The sequence below is a fragment of the Glarea lozoyensis genome (genome assembly GCF_000409485.1).
Source record: "Glarea lozoyensis ATCC 20868 chromosome Unknown GLAREA21, whole genome shotgun sequence".
NCBI lineage: Eukaryota > Fungi > Ascomycota > Leotiomycetes > Helotiales > Helotiaceae > Glarea > Glarea lozoyensis.
The window spans coordinates 92,260-118,626 of NW_007360996.1; the positions used below are offsets into that span (position 1 = coordinate 92,260).

At 45.9% G+C, this 26,367-nt stretch overlaps 10 protein-coding genes across 10 annotated transcripts; 4 read left to right on the forward strand and 6 right to left on the reverse strand.

Moving 5' to 3' along the window:
- Positions 1 to 2,157: 2,157 nt before the first annotated feature.
- GLAREA_12812 (Ferritin-like protein) lies at positions 2,158 to 3,225 on the forward strand (the record flags this gene model as incomplete). Its single annotated transcript, XM_008084575.1, has 3 exons — positions 2,158 to 2,339; positions 2,389 to 2,664; positions 2,715 to 3,225. 3 exons carry the CDS (start codon positions 2,158 to 2,160, stop codon positions 3,223 to 3,225), a joined length of 969 nt encoding a protein of 322 aa, XP_008082766.1.
- Positions 3,226 to 7,060: 3,835 nt separating this feature from the next.
- GLAREA_12813 (NAD(P)-binding Rossmann-fold containing protein) lies at positions 7,061 to 7,999 on the forward strand (the record flags this gene model as incomplete). Its single annotated transcript, XM_008084576.1, has 1 exon — positions 7,061 to 7,999. The coding sequence occupies one exon, from the start codon at positions 7,061 to 7,063 to the stop codon at positions 7,997 to 7,999; it is 939 nt and encodes a 312-aa protein (XP_008082767.1).
- Positions 8,000 to 8,192: 193 nt separating this feature from the next.
- On the reverse strand, positions 8,193 to 9,703 carry GLAREA_12814 (uncharacterized protein; the record flags this gene model as incomplete). Its single annotated transcript, XM_008084577.1, has 3 exons — positions 8,193 to 8,386; positions 8,634 to 9,536; positions 9,586 to 9,703. The coding sequence occupies 3 exons, from the start codon at positions 9,701 to 9,703 to the stop codon at positions 8,193 to 8,195; spliced, it is 1,215 nt and encodes a 404-aa protein (XP_008082768.1).
- Positions 9,704 to 10,265: 562 nt separating this feature from the next.
- Positions 10,266 to 11,459, reverse strand: GLAREA_12815 (FMN-linked oxidoreductase; the record flags this gene model as incomplete). Its single annotated transcript, XM_008084578.1, has 1 exon — positions 10,266 to 11,459. One exon carries the CDS (start codon positions 11,457 to 11,459, stop codon positions 10,266 to 10,268), a length of 1,194 nt encoding a protein of 397 aa, XP_008082769.1.
- A 531-nt stretch (positions 11,460 to 11,990) lies between these two features.
- Positions 11,991 to 16,791, reverse strand: GLAREA_12816 (ABC transporter transmembrane region; the record flags this gene model as incomplete). Its single annotated transcript, XM_008084579.1, has 9 exons — positions 11,991 to 13,186; positions 13,239 to 13,291; positions 13,400 to 13,504; positions 13,553 to 14,360; positions 14,416 to 15,123; positions 15,178 to 15,295; positions 15,364 to 15,590; positions 15,639 to 16,536; positions 16,582 to 16,791. 9 exons carry the CDS (start codon positions 16,789 to 16,791, stop codon positions 11,991 to 11,993), a joined length of 4,323 nt encoding a protein of 1,440 aa, XP_008082770.1.
- A 1,030-nt stretch (positions 16,792 to 17,821) lies between these two features.
- GLAREA_12817 (Clavaminate synthase-like protein) lies at positions 17,822 to 18,906 on the forward strand (the record flags this gene model as incomplete). The annotated part of the gene is made up of 3 exons (XM_008084580.1): positions 17,822 to 17,944; positions 17,988 to 18,197; positions 18,250 to 18,906. 3 exons carry the CDS (start codon positions 17,822 to 17,824, stop codon positions 18,904 to 18,906), a joined length of 990 nt encoding a protein of 329 aa, XP_008082771.1.
- Positions 18,907 to 19,023: 117 nt separating this feature from the next.
- On the reverse strand, positions 19,024 to 19,677 carry GLAREA_12818 (uncharacterized protein; the record flags this gene model as incomplete). The annotated part of the gene is made up of 1 exon (XM_008084581.1): positions 19,024 to 19,677. One exon carries the CDS (start codon positions 19,675 to 19,677, stop codon positions 19,024 to 19,026), a length of 654 nt encoding a protein of 217 aa, XP_008082772.1.
- Positions 19,678 to 21,251: 1,574 nt separating this feature from the next.
- Positions 21,252 to 21,986, reverse strand: GLAREA_12819 (BRCT; the record flags this gene model as incomplete). The annotated part of the gene is made up of 1 exon (XM_008084582.1): positions 21,252 to 21,986. One exon carries the CDS (start codon positions 21,984 to 21,986, stop codon positions 21,252 to 21,254), a length of 735 nt encoding a protein of 244 aa, XP_008082773.1.
- Positions 21,987 to 23,886: 1,900 nt separating this feature from the next.
- On the forward strand, positions 23,887 to 24,785 carry GLAREA_12820 (uncharacterized protein; the record flags this gene model as incomplete). The annotated part of the gene is made up of 2 exons (XM_008084583.1): positions 23,887 to 24,197; positions 24,263 to 24,785. The coding sequence occupies 2 exons, from the start codon at positions 23,887 to 23,889 to the stop codon at positions 24,783 to 24,785; spliced, it is 834 nt and encodes a 277-aa protein (XP_008082774.1).
- An 801-nt stretch (positions 24,786 to 25,586) lies between these two features.
- GLAREA_12821 (uncharacterized protein) lies at positions 25,587 to 26,290 on the reverse strand (the record flags this gene model as incomplete). The annotated part of the gene is made up of 2 exons (XM_008084584.1): positions 25,587 to 26,057; positions 26,237 to 26,290. 2 exons carry the CDS (start codon positions 26,288 to 26,290, stop codon positions 25,587 to 25,589), a joined length of 525 nt encoding a protein of 174 aa, XP_008082775.1.
- Between the last annotated feature and the right edge of the window lie 77 nt (positions 26,291 to 26,367).

Below are 26,367 nucleotides of genomic sequence, written 5' to 3' on the forward strand. Positions count from 1 at the left end.
AGTGAAGATACAAGTAGGATGCTGAAAGTCGTGATGTGAAATGTTGCTTTTGAAAACTCGGGAAAGCGGCATATTATCAAACAGTCTCGTCTTCCCTTATATAACTTTCGATATTGAATCATCGATCTTATCACGCAGGAAACAGTGCATCATGTACCGGATCGGATGCATTGTTCATACGACTCGGAACCAGCACGGAACGGATGGGAGACTACTCGGTTTTCTGCAGTGGGGGTTCATGCGTATGCGAGATTTCGGGAGTGTTGGATTTGAAGAAGATTCGGAAGGGGGGATTTGCAGTAGGGGGTTTGGGGGTGAGGTGATTTTTCGGATGGTTGTGCTGGCTGGTTGTGGTTATGGTTATGGTTGTGGTTGTTGCAGGGGATGTTGAATTTGGGTGTTGTGGTGGTGTGGTGATGAGATGGAAGAAAGTCGTGGTAACCTTATATTAGAACACGAAAAGTATTATTTTACTATTTCAACCCCTCACGACCTCTTCATCTACAGAACTCACATCTTCCTTACCTCCTACCTATCTCATGAGCGCGAGAAGATAGAAAAAATCATCCGATATTCAATCCTCCCCCTGGAAAAATGCTCAGGCGAAAACACGGATGCCGCAGATCACTGTGCGTGTGCGCTTGGGTTCTGAGACGTGACTTCAAACGTGTGCGCGAAGCCCCTGGAGCGTGGGTGCAGGTGCGTATCCGAGGACCGGTTGTAGAGTACTTGGTGGAGATTGGGTTTGTTTGGAGTTTTTTCTTTGGTGATGGAAAGTCGTTTTGGTGAGGACGGTGGTGGTTTGGGGTGTTTGTGCGATGCGGTGGATGTGGTGTTGCGAGGTGGGTGTTTGGTTGGTGGGGTGGACGATGGGGATAGGTTGTTTTCTTGGGGCTCTAAAGACCGAGTGTGTGGTTTTGGTTACTTGGATAGATAGTATTGATAATATTGATAGTATAAGACAGATAGTTATACAGCTGGTAATTCATCGTTAGCCTACGGAATACTCAAGCGCTGAACAAAGCTATTCAACACCAAGTCTGTATCCCCAACCCAAAATAATTCTCACCACTCTCATAGGCTACAACCCACGAATCACCATTTCCATGCTGACGAATTTCCGGATGCGACAATAAACGTTTCGTTTCCTCCAATCGGGACTTTTCTCTTCCAGAAGTCTTCAAGCTCTGTGCGAGTTTAATGCAACAAACATGGTTTGGATTGGGTGGATTTGCTGTGGAAATGTTCTGGATCCGGGAGCGATTAGTGATGTTTAATCGGGGAGTTGTGGTGGGTAGATTGTGTTGTGAACGGATACTAGGGTTTGAGTGTCTGGAGATAGAGTCATGAGGATAGCGAAGAGAGAGAGACTGCAAGGCAAGGTAATTGAATGTCAAATATCCTTCAAACTCATGCTGTACTTGTAACTACTCGTATATAAACTTTGTAAACGCTGTAAACGTTATAGATGTATAGAATCTACAACTCGCTAGGGAACGACACATCAGATGTTTCTCACCTACCACTTAATTCTACCTTCACTCACTCGGTTCATTAAAAATACATCCTTCCACGCCTACATCTCTACCAAATCTACAAGTCTTCGGATAGTCAACCTTCCCGGCCAAGCATCTCATCACTCATTCAAAACCCTGGACCCCTTCCACCTAACGCCTCCCCCCTACCCCTCATCCCCCTGTCCACCTCCGTACCGACTCCCTTTGCATGCTCAAGCAAGCTCAACGCAGTCCGTCTGCCGGGCCCGCTTCCCTATCGGCCAAGCGTGGTCCCGCGAACTGCCAAGAGCTGAGATCCAATCGTGCAGAGCTCTTCCTTTAATAAGGTTGAGTCCCATTTGTTTTGAGCATCAACCACCACCACATTCTTTGCGTTGTATACCTTTCTTCACGATACCCTTAGAAGCGCTGGTTTGCTTTCACAACAGAAGTCGAATAGCTATCACTCTTTTACCTATTAGCTTCTTTTATTAATTACCACCTTTTAATACCCTTTCCCCCGAATCTCGAATACTTTGTTATTGTAATAGCTCAGGCTGGTCTTGTTGTCGATATACCTTTACATAACTCTCGATTTTTACTACAACGCAAATTATACTTCCATCTCATCATCATCCGACACTCTCGATAATCTCTCAAGATGCCTTCTTTCAGACAAATTTTGGCGGCTGCGGTGGTTGGATTGGTTACGGTTACGTCTGCGGCTCCGGCTCTGCCAAAGATCAGTGCGAGAACTTTGAAGGCATTCGATCTTCTCACCAAGAGACAAAACCCAGCGACTGGATTACCTGATGGATTGGGCGATGTTGATATTCTTCAATTGTATGTTCAGAAGCATCTACAGATAGGGTACTCTTGCTAACACATCCAGCGCTCTCACATTAGAAAACCTCGAGACTGCTTTCTACCAACAGGGATTCGCCAAGTTCCCAGATTCCGATTTTGCTGCTCTTGGTCTCAACGCGATGCAAATCACCGACTTGAAGTCAATTGGAGGAACAGAGGCAACCCACGTTACCACGCTCACCAGCGCGGTGGCAGGTACAGGAACTCAGCCAGTCGCTCCTTGCACGTACAAGTTTGGCTTCACTGATGCCGCTGGAATGGTTGCTACTGCTAGCATTTTGGAGAACGTTGGTGTATCTGCGTACGTATTCCATATCTCCCCTGACTACGATCAAATCTAACGAACCTCAGCTACCTCGGTGCCGCTCCATTAGTCCAGTCAAAAGCCATCCTCGGCGTCGCAGCCTCCATCGTAACCGTCGAGTCCCGCCATCAAACCTTCATCCGCACCGCCGCAAAAGCCGTCGCCATCCCCTCCGCCTTCGACACCCCCCTCGGAATCCGCAACGTCTTCACCCTCGCAGCCGGCTTCATCGAGTCCTGTCCCCAAGGCTCCAACCTCGCCATCACCCCCTTCCCAGCCCTCACCATGACCACGCCCGCCGCAGCAGGCGCACCAGCTCCAGCTGCCGGAAGCACCGTTGCACTCACATCTACCGCTACTGGTGCCACCTCCTGCGCGTTCTCCAACGGTGGACTCCCAGGTGGAACTGCTTTCACTCCTTTCGCCAACGGAGCTTGCACCGTGCCACCAAACCTCGCTGGTCTCGTGTACGTCAACCTCGCCAGCGCGTCGCCAGCCGATGGTGTTCTCACCGACGCCATCACCCTCGCCGGTCCAATGCTCATGCAAGTCTCATAAACAACCTCATAGCATTGCGTGTGTCTGGTTTGAAGGGGAAAAGGGGGGAAATAGTTAATGTCAAGGGTACGATTGTTTGATGACGATAAAAGAAAATCATGTATATGGTCTAGGTCTTTGCCTCGGGGAGGCGAGTTTTTTGATTAGAAGATTAGATGATGATATACTCATTTTGGTGTGTTCATAAACACGTTTTTTTTTTTAACAACTTTTTATTTTCTGAGAGCGTCGGGTTGTTTAGATAATTTACCTGCCATGTTTGCTGCTTGAAAAAGAGCAAGGTTTATTTGTTAATTGTGTAGATTATTATTTAAATGTTAAAGATATCATCACAATCTGCTGCTGCACCTCTCCTGTGCGAATCATAGCATTAACTCATAACCTCCATACCCAAGTACGCAAATGTCAAGATGACGCCTAAGGTCAAAGGACTTACGCCTCATAAGCACGTGGTGGTTCCTGCAACGTATCTCAGACCGGATCTCGTTTCGGATTTGGGGGGAGGATTAAGCTTATTTTCTTTCTTCAGGGGGTAGGGGCATCAGGCGAGTCACGTGCAGAGTGTTCCAGTACAAGTGCCAACCTATCTCTTTTAGTTCTATTCCTCAATTTAAATACTAATAAGTATTCATTTCTCTCTTTGCTTTCATTCTTTCCTTTCTCAGTTCCAATAATTTCAATTTCGATATTCAAGCACTCGATGCCTCGAGTATAATAGCAAACACCCCCTGCTCATAAAACGCTCGGGACGGTTTCTGCCCGTGTCTGAGCTCCAGCGAGCGAGGGTTCCGAAACAGGGATGCGGTGTTTCGTCTGAAAAAGTGATTTAAGGTTCGCTTGCTTGCGAGATGCGAGGGTGTTTGCCAAGACGTATTTTCGTGATGCGAGGTCGTACTTCGTACTTGGAATTGTTTGATGGAAGGAGGATGTGGATATGGAGGAGGGAGGTGGAGGAGGGAGGTAGTGAGTTTGTATGTGGAATAAGGTGAAAGATGTGGGAATTAAGTAGTTGTTACGATGTGATTTCAGGAAACTTTGGCTTGGAGATTTTGGCACGGAGAGGCGGAAAGAGATCTTGATGATCGAGTGTCGAAAATGGAAAGATCAGATGCCAAGTTCAACATCTGGCGCAATCTGGATACTCTCGTATCCGGCCATGGAAGTCTCGAACAACAGTTGTACAGTAGCTTAGACCATGATTCGTAGGTGTGAGAAACAATTCAAACAAATTGTGGATTGTAAGAAACGAAGAGTGGAACTGAGAAACAGGTAGTTGGATTTCAAGAAACAAAAGGTGGAGTCGAGAAAAAGAAGTTTGAGTTGAGTTGTTGAAACGAAACGGGGTTGGAAACGAGGAGAGGAGGTGGTTTGACTCGTGGGTGAGTGCGCGGGCGCTTGACTCTTCAGTTCAGTGTGAACGTACAACAGAATGAGCATTGAATTGTGCTATGCCACAGTGGACTCGGTGGAGGTCGTGTGTTTGATATCTTCGAGGGAGTTGTGACTTTGTATCTGGCTGTATTTCTCTTTTTGAGGATTGTGATTTTGGTGTTTTTCAAGGGATTTGAAGGTTGAGGATAGCGAGTAAAATTAAAACTGTGAAGGGGGAGACCGAGGCTAACTTGATTTTGGTGATTAGATATATTGGAAATATTCAGAGCAGGAAGAGAAAGAGTTTCTCGGCAGTAATCAGCATGCGTTAATGAGCGCTTTGTCGCTATTGTCAGAATATCTGTTGTTAGAAGTACTAATAGAGAATAGGCATATCTTTCCCTGGTAGTAGTGCTTTTCATGATATTCAAGTTCGATTCTACGAAGTTTCAATGAGATTGATAAATAGCAGGACATGAGTAGATATAAACCGAAATCAAAGAGACAATAACTCCAGTTATGTAAATAAGTATTTCTGACAACGGAGAACAACATCATCGTTCATTGGTTATTTTGAAATAGTTGATTACAGGTTGTGAAAAGAAAAGTTTAGAGCTTTCTAGCCTCTGATTGTTTTCACTAAATTGTAAACTTAGAGTTTCAATCATTCCGTGAAATGGTAGGTCCTTGCATTTGAATAAATGGAGTGAAAGACATTACTTTGGTCGTGGTAACAAAATATCTATAGTAAGAAGAAAAAGCCCACTCCATGTGAGCGAGTTAGTGGAGTTTAATTGGTTCTAATCCTGAGGCATGTTTGAAGAAAGGCACTACATTTTTCTGTCTCTATTGGAAGTATTAAGGAAACTTTAGATCTGATTCTCATACTGGCAAATTAAAGCGACGGACTTGTGTAATTCAACAGCAACAGAGTTGAAAGAGATTTAGTCGCTTCTTTCGATGAAAGAATGTGTGGTGAGCAAATATCAAGTTAATGGGTTATGAGAGAAGAAGTTCCGAGGATTTCAAGCTTTTTCTCTTCTGGACAAAGTCAAAGGCTTCTTGAGACTTAGATTCGCACAACTTGTTTATAGATAATGATCCGTACATGATTAGTGTTGGATAACTATTCAATGAATCGACAAATACATGGTAACATCTCTTCGGGCGTATGTTCATAAACTAATGGGTTGTTCACTTGCTTTGTGAAATCTCTGATGTGACCGCTCATTCCCTGAATGCTGCCTTATTGAGGCTAAATTATCGATTGCTTGCTTATGAATAACAGACTTCAATAAAGGCAATAGACTTTGATAACTCGTGTACAAGAAATGAAAGCCATAATGAAAGAGTTTATTAAAATCACGACATGACTTCAACGGATAGGTTCTTGACCAGGTTGACTTATGTACGAACATAGAAAATTTTATTTAAACCCATATGATGGCCAACTTTCCTGCATTCCTTCAAACTACCTTATCTGATGTGGTAACCTACTACTCCAATAGCTAGCTGTAGGTAAATTTCTTGCCTGCTAACAGTATAAATAATATTAAGAACTGATAGCCACATTAATAGTAAGATATACACAAACGAATCACAAACTCAAATTTCCTTCCTGGCTAAGTAAAAAGAACAGATTCATGTATTACCAGAAAGGGCAACAGCCTTGAAAAGGCATAGACGAAAATTGACGAGATGTTAAATAAATCAAAGCCAATGGATCAGCATAGAATATTCAAAGTTCACTTGCATGCAAATCAATAATATGTTGTGTGACATCCCCAGATAATGCAACAGAAACGCCATCGAACGATTGGGGAATGGGGATTGACAGTCACCGAGCTTCCACCACAATTTTCTCATGATCATCAAATAAGATGAAGTTGGAAGCAGGCACTGGTACTTTACAATGTCACATTATTTCTTTATGATACGCATTACACGGAGATAAAGACTGGGCGTTCCACAGAGCTGTATGTATTCGGCGTGATAACGGTCGGTTCGCAAGCGAGCCCATCTTTCGTGACCAGTACAACCCGAGATGTGATTCAAACAATTGCACCGATATTTCACATGATGACCCGAGCTTCTGCATACCACAAAAGTGTTTACCTCTCAACAATCAGGAACAACATTAATTCTTTTTCGAGCCGAAACGCTCGGTGATGCCATTCTGTGGTCTGCAGGATGGAGCAATATTTAGCCGGAAGGGTTGCAAGTATTACAAATTGAACTTCCACAGAAAAGCCGAAGTGAATTGATAGCAGACAACTTGAGATATATTACAATATGGATCCTTTACGTAGGCCAAGTTGTCTTGGAAAATCATCCTTCATCGTGCATGCAGTGAAACTCAGCACTACAGACGTTAGCAAAATTTCGTTGACTGTGATTCGCTAACTTGATTGGCCGTCTGACTATTCAACAATCCGCACAAGGTATTAGCCTTCAAAACCGAACCATGGATTGGCTCTTCGGTAGATCAGTCTCCTTCAATGCAAAAAACGACGTACCTGCATTAGACGGAAAAGTCATCCTAGTGACCGGATCAAACGCAGGACTAGGAAAGCAAGCAGTTCTCGAATACACCCATCACAACCCCAAAACAATATGGCTAGCAGCACGAAATCTTTCCACAGCAAAAGCTGCAATCGACGAAATCCAGAAGACCGTCCCTGAATCGTCAACAGAGATTAAAATCCTCGAACTCGATTTGACATCCTTCAAATCCATCAAATCAGCCGCCGAAACCGTAACGGCTCACTCCGATCGTCTCGACATCCTCATGCTTAATGCAGGTATCATGGCAGCACCTACCGGTGTCACAAAAGACGGCTACGAATTCCAATTCGGCACAAATCACATGGGTCACGCGTTACTCACGAAACTCCTGATCCCACTTCTCGATCGAACCGCCAAATTACCCAACGCAGATGTGCGTATCGTGTCACTAGCTTCTGCGGGCTACAGAATGGCTCCTAAAGCTCCATTTCCTTTCGATGATATGAAATCGAGCGCTGAGAATATCCCGCCTTGGGGTCGTTATGGAGTTTCGAAACTCGCTAATATTCTGTATGCGAGGCAGCTTGCGGTGCGTCATCCTCAGTTCACGGTGGTGGGTATTCATCCGGGGATTGTGAATACGAATTTGCTTGGGAATAGCACGGATTCGTCGTTTATTTGGAGGAATGTGATTAATTTGATGAGGCCGTTTGTGGCGACTGTTGAGACTGGTGTGAAGAATCAGATCTGGGGAAGTGTGGCGAAGAATGTTATTAGCGGGGAGTATTATGAACCGGTTGGGATTTCGGGGATGGCGGAGGAGCGTGCTAGGGATGATGAGACGGCGGAGAGACTTTGGGAGTGGACAGAGAAGGAGTTGGAAGGACATGGCTTTTGACTGTTTCGTTAGAGGTGTTGGTTGCGACTTCCCAGAAGTGCATGTCTTGAAGATCATCGAGAATGTGTGAGGTGTTTGTGACATGGATGTCGGGGTTGGCTCTCTTTATACAATTGTGCTATCCTATGTCTAGAACTCGGTACTGACTTGGAAGTTGGATGCTATCTCATTAGACTAAATTTCACCTCATACTTCACCCGACTCGGCGCATAACTTGGTTTTCTTGGTTGTGGAACGTCGCGCCTTCTTCCAGAGGCCACAATCGGTATTGACGAGAATTAACGTAATAGTTATGCGGGCCACCCTGAAGAACCAAATGCCGTCGCGCGGAACTTTCCACAGAAGAAGCTCCCAAGCGTACTGCATCTTCGTAGACCATAGGAGGTCCTGAAAAATATATCGAAGAACGGAGATTTAAATCAGCTTCCGCAAAGATTCGCAGTTCTAGAATTTTGACTCAAATGTTCTGCTCAAAGTAGTGAGTCGGCCTGTCCCTTCTTGTGTGTAGTTGTAGAATAGACAACTGACTTTTCCAAAAGATCCCAGGAGATAATCTTGCAATTACTACCAGAAAAACTGGAATATAAAAAGGCTTCCCAAGCGAACTACTCCCTCCACCTAATCCCCCACTCACCCTTCGCAAAACTAGACTCAACAACCTTCCCCTGCATAACAGCCTCACACAACCTCCTCTGCTCATCCTTTTCCCCTCTATTCTTAACCACAAACCCAAACGCAACACCCCTCCGCGCAGCACATCTCACCAATTCCCTTTGATCAGCTTTTTTCTGTCCTTCCCTTCGTTTCTGAAGCATATCTTCTCCCTCGACAATTCGTTCTTTCAAGCCCTTTTCGCCTCCAACGCCGCCATTGACTTCAGAAACCTCTTGAGATGGTCTGATGCGTGTTCCGCTGCGGATGGAGAGGCGGGCGATGACATCTGCGTCAAGCTGAGTGCCGCTTTCGGCGGCGGATGGGACGTGAGAGGTGATTGAGAGGCCGCCGTTGGCTTCTTTATCTTCTTCAGAACTTTCGTTTTCCAAGGAGTCACCTGTGAACTTGCTGTTCTTGGATTGAGTCTTCGTTAGAGATAAGATGCCTTCTTTTGACTCCGCAGCTTCGTCGTGCTGATCATCATCAGATTCATCGGACTCCATATCAACGCTCTTCCACACATCTCCATCTTTCACTCCTCTCCTCGCACGGTTCTTCCTCCTACCAAACCTCTTATCAGGATCGTCTCTATCTCCAAAAACAGCTTTCTCGACGTCGCCACAGTCGACTAACACTCTACTTTCACCTTTTTTCTTTTTCTTAGATGAATTTGGAGCGGCTTTTCCCTTCCCATTACTCGACTCAGTGCTTGGTTCTAATGATGGATCTTCAGCACCGGGAACAGGCAATCCATTCATCAGAGCGACGAAAGTATCTTCAATGCGCTGATTGAGGGCTTTGTCTTGGCGAGATGTTTTGCAGCGTGACGAGCAGTATTTAGCTGGTGTTGCAGCCGCACTACCCGTTTTGGTCTTACGATCACCTGTACGATGTTAGAAGACATACGAACAGAAAATCTAGTCGCAATGTACCGATAATTCTTCCACATCTGTGGCAGTAAGGCGTCTTGTCTCCACCTGGGAGTAGATAGTATGGTGGCGGGGTAGCTTGGGATTTTGAGGGACGAGACCAAGAGTCCATCCACGACATTTTGAAGGATTTAGGGGATATCTTCTGTTGTCTATTCTGTGAGGAGCCTAGTATGTATTACTTAGTATATTCTCATAAAGCGTGGTGTTGTTGTGAGTTGATCATCAAGCTCCAAGGTTAAGGAGGAACCAGTTACGTCATTGCGTATCTGATGAACATCAAACTTCATGACATGAGGGAGAAGACATTACCTCGGTGATAGTGCGATTGCAGTGATAGTTGTAACGAGTGATACGGTTTGACCCTTTTGATATGTTTTGATGTAAAATGGAGATATGTTTTTGAATTTGCTAGATTTGTGATTCGACTCATGAGCCGATGTCGCATATTACTTCCGCTACCACAGAGGCGAAGGGGTCTGATACTCTATACAGTCGAAATTGGAACAATTCATGTTTATAATGCCAAAAAGTATAGATAAATCTTGTGTTCGGGAAAAGCAACTCGGATCTACGTTGGAATGCACTAGACTGACGATCAAATAAGGAAAAGCGTAAACGCTAGCAACAGACTACTTCGTGTACATTATGGTCAAATTTTCTACCCTTTTCAGCGCCTTGCCTCATTCAACATTTATTGAAACCTTCGTGCTACATATGTTGCACTGCACTTTCGCTATATTGCAAAATGAAGTCACCCCTTCTCTCCCAAAAGCGGTCCCTACACCCACAGCAGCTGCACCAACACTCTTCATCCTCTCAAACCCAGCCTTATCTTTTACACCACCCACTCCAATGAGCTGTATCGCCTTCAAAGCCTGATAGCCCGAAGCATCAAGCATCGACCGTATAGTTTTGACATTTCCTAACGCTATCGGATGCAGCGCGTCTCCTGCCATCCCTCCAATCCCCATTCCATTTGCACTTCCAAGGCTCGAAATATTGTGTTCGCCGAGAACAAGACAGGATCCTAATGTGTTTGTTGCAGTGATGAAAGATAATGGATATCGTCCACCGTCATTTGCAACCTTTTCCAAAGCCTGGATCAATCCTTCGAATTGAGCTGAGTAAGTGTATGGTGGTGTCTTGATTCCAACGTGGAGGCCGATCCCACCTGCACTCGAATGAGATGAGGCAAATAGTGCTTTCGCCTCAGCGACTGCGGATAGATATGTGTATAGTGAAGCCGCATCATATGCTGGTGGCGGCTTTTCAGGTATATTAGGACATGACAGGTTAATTTCCATCATGACCATTAATCCTCCACTACCCTCACGAGACTTCACGCTCTCTTCCTCATTTTGCAGACACAAAAGATCGTAACAGCATTTTCCGATATCTTCAGGGCTTCCAGTCACGGAGACGACGAATGGCTTCAGCCTAGATTTCTTATCAGGAAATGGGTTATCGGAAGTCAGAAATCCGGAATCACGAAACGTTCGAAGTATATTCGTGTATTCCTCGAATGTTATGGGGGAATAGCCGAAAGTATTCAAGGAGCTTGTTTCCCCATCTTTGACCTCTCCTCGACCTTCTTGCTCCGAAAGCTTGATCTGTGCAGTCGAGTGGCCAGTAACGGTGGAGAAAAATGTGTATTGGTGATGATCACGATTCTGCTTGAATCCGGATAGCAGAGACGTTCTGATCGTTACTGCTCCTGTATGCGGTGACCCGTAAAGTGTGGAGAGATCCGCGGTGTCGGTTGCCCATGGGGTTGCAGAATTGAGCAGGGGAGGTGAGATCTTGAAGGGTATGTACTGTAGTGGACCTCTTGATGGGTATGGAGAGGTCGTAGGCGTACTATCATTTTTCGACATTTTGGTATACAAAACATTAATTTCATTTGGCATGGAAGAGTAGGCAGCGCGCTACAAGAGATAAGGGGGTCAAACACGTGATCGTCGTTCGCGGGGTAAAGTTGCAAAAGTCGAAACCTGTTTTATCTGCCACGAACCATCATACAACGATATTCAAGGAGCGTATATAGTTCTGGCCAACCAGAGTTATTTCCATTCTGATTCTGGTAAAGACAAGAGTCTTGTAGAACTTACTTGGATTTGGTTTCAAAAACACCAATGATTGGTCTGGCAAAAAGGTTTGTGTGGTGATGAGCGGCGTTGTAAAAAGAGAGAAACTGCTCTTGTGGATAAGTGTGCCAGATTGACAGTCGTCATTTTTCTGAAAAGATTGAACATCTCACAGATCTTCAGGAATATTTGCTGTCCGTATGCAAGACATTCCGAGCCTCAAAACAAAAATCGAACAAACACCAAATTCTAATTCAAACCCCAGTAGCTGCTAGTTACGAGCTCACTCCTAACTGCCGTTCAAAATCCTAACACCCGAAATCACGAATTATATAGCTCCCTGAAAGCGCTTGGTTGTTCCAACAAAACTTGCGGCGAGTCAAACTCAACCAATTGCCCCTCACTCAACACCGCAACCTTATCAAAGTCAAAAATCGTATCCAATCGATGAGCAATCGCAATGATAGTCGATCCAGCAAATTCCTCTCGGATAACGCGTTGCATCAATATATCGGTGGTAATGTCAACACTGCTAGACACCTCATCTAGAACCACGATGCTACTCTTCCGTAAAATAGCTCGCGCAAGGCAAAAAAGCTGCCGCTGACCGTGTGAAAAGAACTCGGCGTGGAGCTCGGTGTCTAGGCCGCCTTTGGATTCGACAATGTCCCATAATTGAACTTTTTGCAGCGCTTGACTGATTTCCTCATCACTGTGGAGGCTTTCTGGTGACGCGTTGAGTCGGATGCTGCCTTTCATGAAGAAGGGGTCCTGTGGAATGGCGTTAAGGCGGGACCGAACAGCTTGTCGTGGGATCTTGGTGATGTCCACACCATCGATGAGAATGGAGCTTTCAGGTGCAATCTCGAGCATACGGAAGAGTGTCATAATTAAAGAGCTTTTGCCACTACCGCTACGACCACATATGCCGATTTTCTCACCAGGTTGGATCGTCATATTGATGTGCTGAAGAATCGGCTTCCCAAACTGCGTGAAAGATGCCGAGAGATCTTTGAGTTCAACTTTTCCGCTTGGGGGCCAATCTCCAGCAACAAGTTGTGTTTCACAAGGAAGATTCTCGTTAGGAGTGATCTCTTCGAAGGTCTTTAGCCGCCCGATAGCGCCAATAGAAGTCTCCAGTGCCGTCCATTGTCTGACATTCAAGACCAAAGATTCTCCGAAACCTATCACATTCAGCAAAGCAAGGCCGACATGTCCGGGATCGATCGAATCCTGAAGCTTGACGACGAGGACCATCAAAATGACTGCGAGGCCCGAGACCATGAGGTCAAGAACAAGGCCAAGCCAGCGTTGAATACACCATAGGAGGTAATATGGCTTTTGAGAGTTGTCGAGTAAGACAAGATTCTGCTGTATGAAGTCCTCTCGCCATCCAAAAGCGCGGATGGTGACGAGACCAGAAAGCGATTCGATGAAGTGGGAGTATAATGGAGATTTGGCCTCGAGATCTAAGATCCGGACTTGACGCGAGGTCCTCAGATAAAACTTTTGAATCACTGATTTTTACATGTCAGCTGCGGATTGATTGATCTGGGAGCTAGTACTCACCCCAAACTACAAAAATAACTGGAGGCATTGTGAGCGTGAAGTAGCCCGCTGATCTAGATACCAAAATAGTCAGCTTTTGAGAATTTATGAGTCTTTCGATAGCAGAGGGAGTGAAAGTAGTGACCGTACTGGCTTCAGGGAGCAGTACTCGGTATACTTACAGGCACATTAGGATGGCGCTCATGACTGTCTGCGCCATTGACGTTACAAAATCTATCAACGCAAAGGGAAGTTCGGAATCCACTATAGTCATGTCCTGGCTGAATCTAATCAAAGCTATTAGTAATTCTCTTGCATAGGAAGTCATTACTTACCGATTTGTCGTTGTTCCTGTATCCGTAGACGTGAAGAAGTGCAAAGGCGCTGACATAACAGCTCGCAAAAGTCTGGCATGAAGTGTCTCCGCGCTAGTCGGTACAACAGAAAGAAAGAAATGATAGCAACCACACGTAAAAAGTATGGTTGCCGATGCAGATAGCAGGCCGTAAACTCCCACATAGAAATTGTTGACCTCATTTCCATGTTCCGCGACTGAGCCAGTCCAATAAGTAAGCAGCAGCTCAGTCGATTTCGTCAGAACTATAGATGATATGGCAAGACCGAAGGATAAGCAGCTTCTCGACCACCCTATGGATGCGAAATAATACTTGTAAGTTGATAGCTCCCCGTTTAGCGGCACCGAGTCATCGTTAGAAGCGGCAGCGGTTGCTGTGATATCATTTCGTGGCTCAGCGGTTAACTCCTCCAAATCCAGTGCCTCAGTTCCATTATCGAATTTGTGGTTGACTGCAAGACTTTGCACATAGCCACCAGCTTTTATCAACTCCTCAAAATTACCCTGCTCAGAGATGTGTCCAGAAGAATCTAGTGCAATGATGTGGTCTGCATATGGCGCTCGATGGATAGCATGGGTGACAAGAACTACTGTCGCATTCAAGTATTTCAACAGCCCTTGCTTGCCCAAGATCTTCACAAAAACAGTCTCTTCTGTCTCGGCATCAAGTCCAGAAAATGCGTCGTCGATTATTATTAGCTCTTTCTTCGCATAAATAGCGCGTGCAAGCGTCAGCCGCTGTTTTTGACCGCCACTTAACGAAATCCCTTGACTTCCAACGATGGTGTCTAGTATCACGTCAATTAGAGGAAGAGGGGGGACAAGAAGGGTAGCTAGACTGACCATCTGTGTTGGGCATGTTTGCTATGTCTTGATCTAGAGCACATGCTCGAATAACCTCACTGTACCAAGGCTCGTCAAAAATGGACTGGCCTAAGATATTTCGCCGAATGGTGATATTTTGAACCCATGGTGTTTGGTCTACAAAGGCGACCTCAGGACAGTTGCTGTACACAAAGCCTTTCGAAGACGGAGTCTCACTCATCAGGCCTTTTAGCAGAGTGCTCTTGCCACACCCAACCGGGCCAACGATAAATGTGATATCGCCACGGCGGATAGAAAAGCTGACATCATGGACGACGGGGGCGGCTTCATAACTCCATGAAAAGCTGGCATTTCGAACATCCATGACTGTGGAGTTGCTTCCGTCTTCCGAACCACGGTTCCTCAGCTCAATACCTCCGCCACCCTGAAATCCGAGATGTTCAGGGGTAGCGTCAGTCACATCTAAATCCGGTCGAGGGTTCAAGGGCAGAATGTGGCGTTGAAGTGAATCTGTCTCCAGAAACGACTGGATACGATTGAAGCTGGACAGAGCGGAGTTGAGAGTGGGCACAGCCCTCAATAGAAGGGTGATAGGGTTTGCTAGTAAAGCCAAAAGCGAGAGTGTTGTGTACGCCTGAGCAGTAGTGAGTTGTTCTCCGGTTGATCTTGCCACCAGGACGAACACGACAAAAGTCACCATAGGTGCGGTGATCGTCATGGAATTGGCTTCAAAGATTGTTGTTAGTCGGCACAGAGACGGAAATATATTCAAGGACGTACTGAAAAACTCGCTTGCAACAAGCAGGCGTCTGAAGAGACCTGCCAGTTGTAATTCCTTGATACGAAGTCCTTGAAGGAGCTCGGTGAGCTTATCGACGAACCCAAGCATTTTGGTGGCCTAGTATTGTATTTAGTTCCGCTCTAGAGCCAGGAAAAGTGTTGGCTTGCCTTCATAGACCCTAGCACTGAGGTAGTGACATCAATACGAGTCTGGATGCCCTCGTTCCAGATCTTTTGAGCTCCACCAAAAAAGCGGGAGAGCCAAAAAATGCAAAGCGTTGACACACAAGCTACGACCATTGGAGCAAGGAAGACTACTCCCAGCTGTCTTTGAAGTAGCCAAGCTGCGATTGCTAGCTCGATGGGTACCGCCCAAATCTCGTGTATGTTTTGAAACGCCTGGCATATGACTTCTGTATCATGTTAGCAATTGTCCACTAATCGATAATAAACACTACAACCAGCATCATTAGACATCAAGGTAACGGCAGCCGACTCGTCTAAAGCAATGACGCTCAAGTTCACGGTCTTTGTATATATTATCCCTACAAGGCTCCCGCGAATGCTCGTGATGAATCTGTAGGTCATATGGTAATAAGAACCAGTAGCAACAGCTTTACCTGCTAAAACGATACCGAATGCGGCAGTAAGTCCCCAGCCAATGTTATTAGAATCCGTGGAGTTTACAAAGTTCACGGTTCTCGAAAGTATGAAAGGCTGTGCGAATCTGAAGCCGATAATACATAGGCGGGGGAAGACACATAATGCCATGTGATAGCGTGTAGCTTTTAATGTAGACCAGAAAAGCGCATTTGATCGGATTTGGTTGCCAATATCCCATGAAACCTGGGCCCGCTTGCTGAGTACCTTCGAACTCACCTCGTTGCTCATCGCAAAGAGATCACTAAGTTTGATTACTTGCCTGAACCCAAGTCTCATTATTCCGTTCAACCACCAAAAGAAGCTGCGGCTATAGATTCCGCTAGTAGCTTCAGGCGAGCTATGTTGATCCTGGAATAACAAGATGTCGCGCTTCTCAATGGATTCAATCACAGCAATGCCGAATTTGACAACCGTGGTTGCAGTAAACACCGCAGTGAGCGGCTTGGGAGCGCTTTGGATCCATAGTGTTCGCGTACGAGCTAGATCGAATAGGAGAGTGAAGAAGAGGTATGAGTTGATAATAGTGGAGGGCGTTAGCGTCCGTACATGCTCTGCGTGGGACAGAAAACATAAGCCTAGAGCATCGGTGAAGACAAGTGAGGCAGCAACTAGTGTGGTTAAGTCTCTAATTTTCAAATTCACAGCGTATAGTACGAGGACGGCAGCCTGAAAGGCTGTGAATATCGCGAGGAAGACCTGAACGGATTAATACAGGCACTGGATTTCGGCGTTCTTGCGCACCAATTTGTTGCTATGTAACAGGCTCCTAGACACTTTCTTGGATCGGTTTTGCAATGAGCGCAGTCGAAACGGTAGGACGAGAAATAGGATCGCTGAAGGTACAATAGAAAAGAAGTAATTTTCAAAAAGCGACGTAAAGTCAAATTGGTCTGGCATCGCGGGACCAAAGACATGCTGACCATATATGAAATCAGTAGTATTAGAAGCCATGACGAGGGACAGAAGTGTGATTTGTCCACTGGTGAGATGTTTTAAAAGCGGCTGTTGTGCTCTCAATAAATAGCGACGCAGGCAAAGTTGCGACCTCGAGACAATGTTGCGCAACCAACAGAACCAACCATGCACGAGTAGTAAGCGATCCAGCACTTCCATCGTTTATTCTCCTCCATGCAGCCTTTTATTTTTCATATGTTTTGGTCTTGTGTTTACCTATACATTTAACTTGCTCCATCATGCTAAAGACAAGTGCTGATTACAAACTTGTATTTTCTGCAGTGCCTCTATGATTGGTCGAGTCATTTCGAGTCATTTCGACTCATTTCGACTCATTTCACTAAGAGCCTTTGCTTTCGTTGAGTTTTAGCTCGCAGGATGCGCAAACGGATAAAGCAAACTAAATGAAACTTTGTTCAACAGTTCAATCATTTTCTCTTCTGCTGATATTCCCAGCAACCAAGATAAACAAATGTGGTGCTTTCGAGTCTCTCGCTTGTCACTATGAAGCAAAGTGAAGCTAACAAATGACTTTGGCTCAGAATCATACTTCTGCAAGCAAAAACCACCAAGCTGACAGAGATAATGAGAAGATAGGAGCAAAGTCAAGTGGAAATGCTCTTTCCTTAACTAATAGCTATGAGTGGACCTTTGTCTGATAAGAATATATGTCAGCGACGAGGAAAAGAATGGGAGAAGACGACGTTGGAAAAGCTTCGTATGCTTTAGACATTGTGCTAAGCTCACAGACTTATCATCTTTACATTTTCTGCAAGTTGTATAGGAGGCCTCTGCATGGGAACAATCGAGGTAACAGAATCGAGTGATTTACTTACTGAAACAAGAAGAGCTTAATGACAACTCTGAATGGCAGATCGAAATCATACTACTTCAAACCAAGTCATGTGCCATCCAACCCATTATATCCCATATGCATATGCATATCCTCCGGATAAAGTTCAACAACAAAACCATCTCACCCCACAAGATCTCTCGTCCAACCTAACACCAAAACACCACCCTCACAATGTCCAGTCCCCTAACAATAACCCCCCTCTACCCGACCTTCGGCGCCCAAATCTCAGGCGTCGACTTCTCACAACCCATCCCCGATTCAACATTCGGCCAAATCCTCACCGCATGCCATAAGGTCCTCTCCCTCCCCTCATGTGGGGCCTTCTAACAGCTAAAAGTACGGCGTCTGCGTATTTCGCAACACTGGTTTGAATGATAAAGAACACGTCGAATTCTCGCGACGATTCGGCGAGTTAGACGATATAAGACCGTACCTGCATCCAGGTCGAAAACTGCGGTATGACTTCGTGGAGTTGTTCGACGCGGGGAATGTAGGTGATGACGGAATGCTTTTGGGGAGAGAGGATGCGCGGTGGTGGTATAACAAGGTGCGTAACACATCTCGTCGAAGTCTGGGTTGGAATGGTGTTAAAAATATAGGGCAACGCGCTTTTCCATGTCGATTCGTCGTTTAACCCACGACGAGCTTCGTTTTCATTGCTTCGTGGTGTGGTTTTACCGCCTGCGCACACGGGGGGGAATACGGATTTCGCGGATACAAGGACGGCGTTTGAAGAGCTTCCGGATGAGGTGAAGGAGGAGTTGATTAGGAATGATTATGTGGTTGCGCATTCGATTCATCATTCCCGTAAAGTGGCGGCGCCGGAGTATTTTAAAGACGTCGACCCAACGATGTTTGATATGAAGAAGCATAAATTGGTGCAGTTACATGAGCCTAGTAATAGGATGAATCTGTATATTGCAGCGCATGGCCATCATATTGAAGGGATGCCGAAGGAACAAAGTGATGAGCTGTTGAAGACGTTGATGGTCCATGCGACACAGGAGAAGTATACTTTTAGTGTGAAGTGGGAGAATGAGGGGGATTTGATTGTGTGGGATAATACGTGTGTTATGCATCGGAGTGGGAGGTTTGAGGGGGGATATGTGAGGGATATGCGGCGCACAACGGTGCATGATGCGAGTAGTACTGCTTGGGGGTTGAATCGAGAGGGGGAGAAGAAGTTTGGGTTTAACGTGGCGAATATGAGTTCGAAAGGGGATGTTGTAGAACATCAGACTGTCCAGGCCATCTGAGTAATCTTACATTCTCTACACTAGGAGACATCCAACAGAGTTCGGAAAGTCTCGGTAAACTCAGATAATCAGAACAACTTTTGAGAATGTATCAAATAGAAGAACGAACATCGTGCTTCAACTATCGGTTTCTTCGTCCTCTGGAAGTAGCGTAAAACTAACCACTGTTTCTGGTGCAACCCAGCTGTATTTCGAAGACCTATTAGCAGGTTTCTCCCCCGTCTGCTCAATAGACATTTCAAAACTATATACGCTTCCATTTCTTGTGAGAAACATGTATTCCATCCCGCCACCGTTATAACTTGGCATCGGAGTGAGGAGATATGGTAAGTAGTAACTATCATCGATTTCGCTACTAAGACGTAAAGGGTTCGGAAAGAGAAGATTGACCACTTTGATGGAACCGTCGGCTAGAAGATTGAGAACATCTCTCAATACGTTTATGCATTGCTCGAGGTGATTGCTGAGCGGCATAACTAATCCGAATTCGCGAAGGTTGGGCAGATGCGTTTGTATCCAGGTGCTGAAAAGGGGTCGAGTAGTGTTTAATTCATCAGACGTCCCCCAGTGCGCCATCCATTCCGATTCCAAGGTATACGGTTCGAAGATGAAATTCCGTATACGAGAGAGTATCGGTGGACTCAGTGAGTATGCCAGTCTTCGATCTTCTGGATCCTCCTCATACGCAACTTGAGCATGCTCGCACAGAGACAAGAATTCAGGAGACACGGGCTCAACGATCTCTCCACCTCGCATCGACGCGTTCAGCATTGTGGTGAATTTCTGTCGACGCCTCGCAAACTCAATAGAGACTTGTGTGTTCACGAGGAGGAAAGCGTCGATTAAACACCAACTCCTGCACCGTACCCGAGGACGGTCATATTCGCTCTGAGGTATTATGGCATACACCATGATATTACATTGTTGTTTGAGCACGTGGTCCTATATCTTATTGCGAAGCTCAATAGAGAGATCAAGAAACTTCCATTGACTAGATGTAAAGATTGCCTGGATATCCATCGTGAATTTGGTTGTGAAGTGATTCCTGATGGATCAACTACGTGTTAGCCGACACTTGACGTTCAATCGTTGGGGTCACATAACTTGAATCACTGTGGTAGCTTTATATTTTTCATCGTCTGTGTGGTTGTAAGTAATTTGATAATCATGCCAGCTTAAGGTTGAAAAGCCTCTGTGCTGTGGTTTTGAAAACACGAATCGTGTTTGTTCGACAGTGAATGAAGTAGAGCTCGGCCTATGACCCACCGATGTTCCATCCGAATCTGGTATTTAATCCTTGTAGAATTTACTCCATGGAACTTATCAAGGCTTATGAAGTAAAAGGATGGTCACACGGAACTTGCTAAATCATACTCCTTGCTTCAGCCAGTATTTAACGCCATTACGGCTGAGTTCAGCCCTCAACCACAACTTCGCCTCCACCACTCTCCCTTCAACACACTTCGTAATCGTGCAAACATATATAATTACCCCATTGCTCCCCACCACTCAATACTTCTCATCTCTCATAGTTTCAACTGCCTTCCTTGAATTCCTCCTCTTTAAACTCTCAAGCGACTCACATCACAATGCACGACTTCGACTTTCGATGGCGCGGCCCCTCATCTATCATTCTTTGGATATGCCAATGCGTGGTCATCGCTATATATTTTTGCATCACGGGATTTGAGATTGTGTTTTGTGGGAGGTGGAGAGACTTTTGGCCGTTTCGGAGGGAGGTTGTTGTTAGATCTGAGGGGGGGTTGAGGAGGAGGGGGGGAGGAAGGAGGAAAGACGGTAGTGTGAACGGTGTATGAAAGCTATCGAACGGCCTACGATGCTTCAAGAGAATTCATGATGCAGTGGCATTCTCAAACAAAGTCGATACTGCATCGACCTACAGTAAGCTCCGAACTTCAGGAAGAGTCTTTGAGACTTGGACGCACCAACGGCCAATTTTTTGCGCCGAGAACGGCTTCAAACACTATGTTAGTTATTTTTGACAAACTAATATACCTTTGTAGCATGCTAATCTATTCATTAAGCGAACAACATGGCGCGATTTCGACACAGCCATTTGATGCACCTTCCCCCGGAGAGCGGCCAACAATCAGCCCAGTGGTGTCGAAGAACTTGTCTGGTTATAATTCATACACACCAACGATGCTGTAAGTATTCTGAGGGAACACTTTTGAAAAGGCGCGAAGACGTCCGAAATCCGCGTTCGTTCAATTCGTATCTCTGTAGTATGTCCATACCTAGCAAGCCCATGTGATCATTACATCAAGCACTTTTCTTTCGTCAAATATCCCCAGCTTACAAGCATCCTCAAACCCTACTATCCCTCATCTTTTTTGTTTCTTAGCCTTAGTTGGCTTCTCCTCTTCCTCTTCCTCCTCCTCGTCCTCCTCCTCCTCATCATCCTCAGCCTCGCGCTTCGTACCAAGTCCCGACCCCTCCAGCATAGCAACAAGTTCATCCTCATCAATAACCTTAATACCCAGCTCCTCGATCTTTTCCAACTTTGTCGGTCCAGCATCATTCCCTACAACCACAAAATCCGTCTTCTTCGACAAGCTCTTCAACAACTTCGCACCATACGCCTGGACCAAAGCCTCTGCATTTTTACGACCAAGGGTCGGCGGGACACCAGTAACAACGACATTCTTTCCATCGAGCGTGCTTCCCGAGCCTGCCAACAGCGCCTTGATGTTTTCAGGGAGGTTGGAATCTGCGGGTTTCGCTGGTTTCTTGGAGTTCTCGGCGCGTTGCTCAGCAGCAGGTTTTGTCTTCTTCGCGGCGGTATTGGCTTTTGGCGCATCTGTTTCTTCGGTCTTGACTGCCTTTGCCTTGGACTTTGGAGCTGCTTTCTTCTCTTCGACTGGTGCAGCTTCGACGGTTCCTCCTACCAGCTCCTGTACTTCTACTTTGACGGAGGATTTTCCTTCTTCCTTGGCCTCGCTCACGCGATTGTTGGCGGACGCGACAGAGGCGTGAACGGAATCAATACCAGTGGAATCTGTAACGATGTAGATCGAAGAGGATGCCGCGGCGGCCTTGGTAGCCTTCTTGGGAGGCATGATGAAGCGTGGGGATGAATTGGCGATAGATCGAATACGGATTGGATTTGTTGTTTACTTTTCAATGCTTGAAGACGCACTCTCACCTTTTATGTCACAATGACAGACGGAGGGAAGCGCTGGTCGAAACATAAACATAGCAAACGCTGTGCCACACCGTGGTTGCTGTTTAGGCAGAAACCCAGGCGACACAGGCAGCAAAGCGCACTAGAAACGCGAATCTCTCGCGCCAGCACATGATTTCCTTTCTTCGTCACAAAAGCTGAGGAGAAGTTCTCCCGCCACCCAGTTTCAGCCTGCATAGCGATTTTTTTTGTGTGAGAACCATTGCGGCCTAGGCTTCCATAGTCTAGTTGTTCTATAATTGGGATTTGGCAAGGCAAACCCACCTCGCGGCCGCATTTTTCAATCTTCAAGCACCTAACTCTCTCTATTTCTAAATTTGCGGCTTTTCGAGACTTGGCTCATGACCGCAGAATGCCTCATGTAAGCTCACTATTTCTGGATTAAGGATAAGCTGCAATTGGCCTCCAAGACTGCGCTGGTCGAGGAATTAATACCACTACCACACAATCCTGGTCCAGCATAAAAGGTTGCCATGAAAGGACTCATAAAGGTAAGTAGACAATGATTTAGTCTTCATTTCAGTTCTATCGAGTTGCTTAATAGAGAATTCAAATCCAAACTCCACCTTTCCATGCGGGTTGAGGTCGGCGTCAATGCAGTTCTACTCAAGTCTGTCTTGTTCTTGGGAGTTGAGCGCCATCAAACGCATGTAGGTAGGTATACAGTATACTTCGATATCCCAGATGATCAAGATCGAGGTCCTGCTATTTGATCCAGCCTAGCAGACGTGCCAGACTTTGCTATCACATAATTCTATTCGATTAACCATAGTTTTGGTAAATATCTGGCACGACGTATTGGAATTGAACATTGGCAAGAAAACAGCGTAACTGCTCGTGAGTCAATATCTCTGAGCCATACTGGGAAGCTCGTATACTGATGGTTAGTGAAAATGGGTACAGATTTTAGATCCGTCGAAGAATCGAAGCTGTCACAATTATCTCCTTGGGGAAGAGACAAAGGCCACGTTGATGTCACCAATTAGTGACGCCCTTGCTCAAAGGCCCGGATGGTTACGGGTTCGAGTTTCAATCGTCCGTTTGCGAGAGCTCTTCCTTGGGTCATGAAAGTGAAAGATGTGATATATTGTCAGTTTGATTGCTGACAACGATCAAAATATTGAGTATTCCATATCCTCAAAATTTGCCGCCTCAAGTTATTCTACATGGGATGAAGAAATGCTCAATCACGCAATTACGCAGTTCAAGTTAAGTGGGTGTAGGTAAGTTTCCGTCTCTCTGCTTACCTTTTTGCCAGACAGGTACAGAAGCACACCGATTCAGAAGTTCAGCAATTGCTGCTACTGGTAGCTCCGAATAGGAGGGTGATGACAAGATTCAAGCTTTCGAGATACTTTACAGATTCAGTTAATACGAATATTGATAACACCACTGTCAAGTATCAGAGCAACCCAATCAATGTGTTTTGCAACGACCATCTTACACTGATTCCAGCTTGATAAACTCGTCTTCATGTTTTCCACGAATGATCACCATACAAATGTCTAATCATGCGAGAGATTGGCCAAAGATATTCAAGTCGACCTCCAAAACTGATATGCGTGGCAAATCCGTATTCAGTAGCAAATCAGACCAAGCCAAGCACAATATCTTCCCAATCTATCCAGCCTTACCGGATAAATTCCACTTCCAGGTTGTCGTATAGATTGCTGCGCCGCACTCCCTCTCCAAAATGCTGGTACCCCGCCCTCTCCCAACTTTGATATCTAGCAAGATCTCTATTCCCCAGCATTTTGCAAGTCGAGCAGCACAACATGTCGCCGCGATCTCTCAAGTCCTGGTTTGACCCCATCGTCAAAACAGACGAATCAGAACCAGAAGCTCCATGGGTAGAAGTGGATCCTCGAGGAAATTCACATGTACGCCGATGGAAACGACCACGGACGACTGATCATTGGAATGGCAAATACGCGACCGTGTATGGAAAGTTCTTTCTAACCTTCCTACCGCTCATCGTGCTCCCTCTTATCGCTGGGTTCTACCACCCACTTCAAAGGAATGAGCATACTTGTCACCGAGACGCCTACGGTAGGCAAAGATGTAAATTGACTGGATATTACTTCACGTTAGTATTTCACGTTTCAGTTATATAAAGGAAGTGCAGGCACACTGACGATGTCGATGAAATAGTTTCGATCATGTTGTTATGATAACCTCTGCTACTTACTTCTTCCTGGCCATCATCCTCGAATCAGTGCTAATGGCCAAAAATCGCCTGCATCCTTGGATGTATATTACTATTTACTCCATTGGCACAATGTTCCCTCCCGCACTCTTCCCCGCCTCAAACGTCGCTTTTATACGGACCCTAACTTGGACGTATGCTATTACTGAGTGGGTGATTTGCGCTTCGTGCATTCTACATGGCATTTGCGTTGCTAGGATTTTGGTCAAGGAGAAGAGAAGTGCTAGACAGGTTGAGCAGGATGCAATTTATGCGGAGAGTCTTTATCAGGATGATGAGAGGGAGGCTAGGGAGGGAGAGTTGGTGCTTATTGATGAGGAAACTGCCTTTGAAGATCAGTTCTCTGATGACGAGCGATCTCGGGTGATCTCACCAATAGTCAAGGATATGGTTTCAAGTGAGGAAACTGGTGATGTGGTAGAAGATGCTGCGAGCAAGGTGCAGGATGAGACTTCATCCAATAATTAGCATTTGATTCGAGATCTGGGAAGGGTCTTAGCGACACCGGACACTTACCTTGACAGCAACTCTATACGGTCATTTTTAACCTCCATCTTGGAATTGTATCATGATCGGAAGTTGAATCAAGACCTTTTAGAAGTAGTTGGACCATTTCCTTCGCCAAGCTTCTGACAACATGGAGTACGTTCCATCGCTCGCTCAACAACGAGTCCGTCAGACCATTCACCCACTCTAGTTGCGAAATCAGATTAACATTTCCAATCAGTGCCCTTGAATAATTCTCCTCTCCCAAAATCACGACATGATGTTCTATACTCCCCTTGTACATGAATATGTATTGCTTCCGCTAGCAAATGTATTGCTTCCCCAAAAGGCAAGCTTACGAAGCCAGCTTACCAACCCAACACCTCGAAGAGCGAATCTCGGGCCGGTGGATCGAGATTGCAAAGAGTGAGATGTGATGAGAATTCTGATTCGCTAGTCATACACTCTTTCTCACAAAGATGACTCCTCTCCGGCATATGATAACCTGGGGAAGAGAGGTCCCCAGAATGAATGCCGGTCGTGAGGTTGATAGGGAGGAAATTTAGCGAATAGAACCAACATGTAAGCGAGTATAAGTAGACGACGATGTACCGTCATTGAATATCTCACTCCATTCCAAGCCGAACTGACAAGCAGTAGAGCAGAACTCATCATGGCAACACAAGTAATCGAAGAAATTGCCATGAGCAATATACAGACCGACGACAACAACTCCAAACCCGATCCAGAAGCAGTATCAAATCTCACAAAAACAAACTCAACTCAGAACGCTTTACCAAGCGATTCCCCCACAGTCATACACCAATACGTCCACGGCACCCGACTAACCCTCCTCACCATCTCCCTCATGCTAGGCGTCTTCATCATAGCCCTCGACACCACAATCATCGGTTCGTTCCCCATACACACCCAATTCCCCTCCTCGCTAACACCCATCCAGCCACCGCCGTCCCCTCCATAACCGCGCACTTCGGCTCCATCGCCGACATAGGCTGGTACTCCTCCGCCTACCTCCTCCCGCTCATGGCCCTCCAACCCACATTCGGGAAGCTCTACTCGCTCTTCCCCATCAAAGCCATCTTCCTCATCGGGCTGATCACCTTCGAGATCGGCTCCACGATCTGCGCCATCGCGCCGAACTCCGGGGTTTTCATCATGGGGCGAGTAGTGGCCGGAGTAGGCGGCGCGACGGTGTATGCGGGCGGCCAGACGATCATCGGGTATGCGGTACCCCTGAGTAGGGTGAGTATGTTTTTGGGGGGGCTCGGGAGCATGTATGGGGTTGCGGGATTGCTGGGGCCGGTGTTGGGGGGGGTGTTTACGGATAGTAGGGCGTTGGGGTGGAGGTTTTGTTTTTGGGTTAATTTGCGTAGGTCGTATCTCCCTACTTTTTTGTTATGTTCATGATGTACAGGAGATTGAGAAGCTAATTCTCTACCAGCTTTCGGAGCTTTGGGGATCGTCATGTTTCTCTTCGGATTCCGTGAACCGGAACGAGAATTGCTGAAATTGACAACTAAAGAAAAGATTAAGCGGATGGATT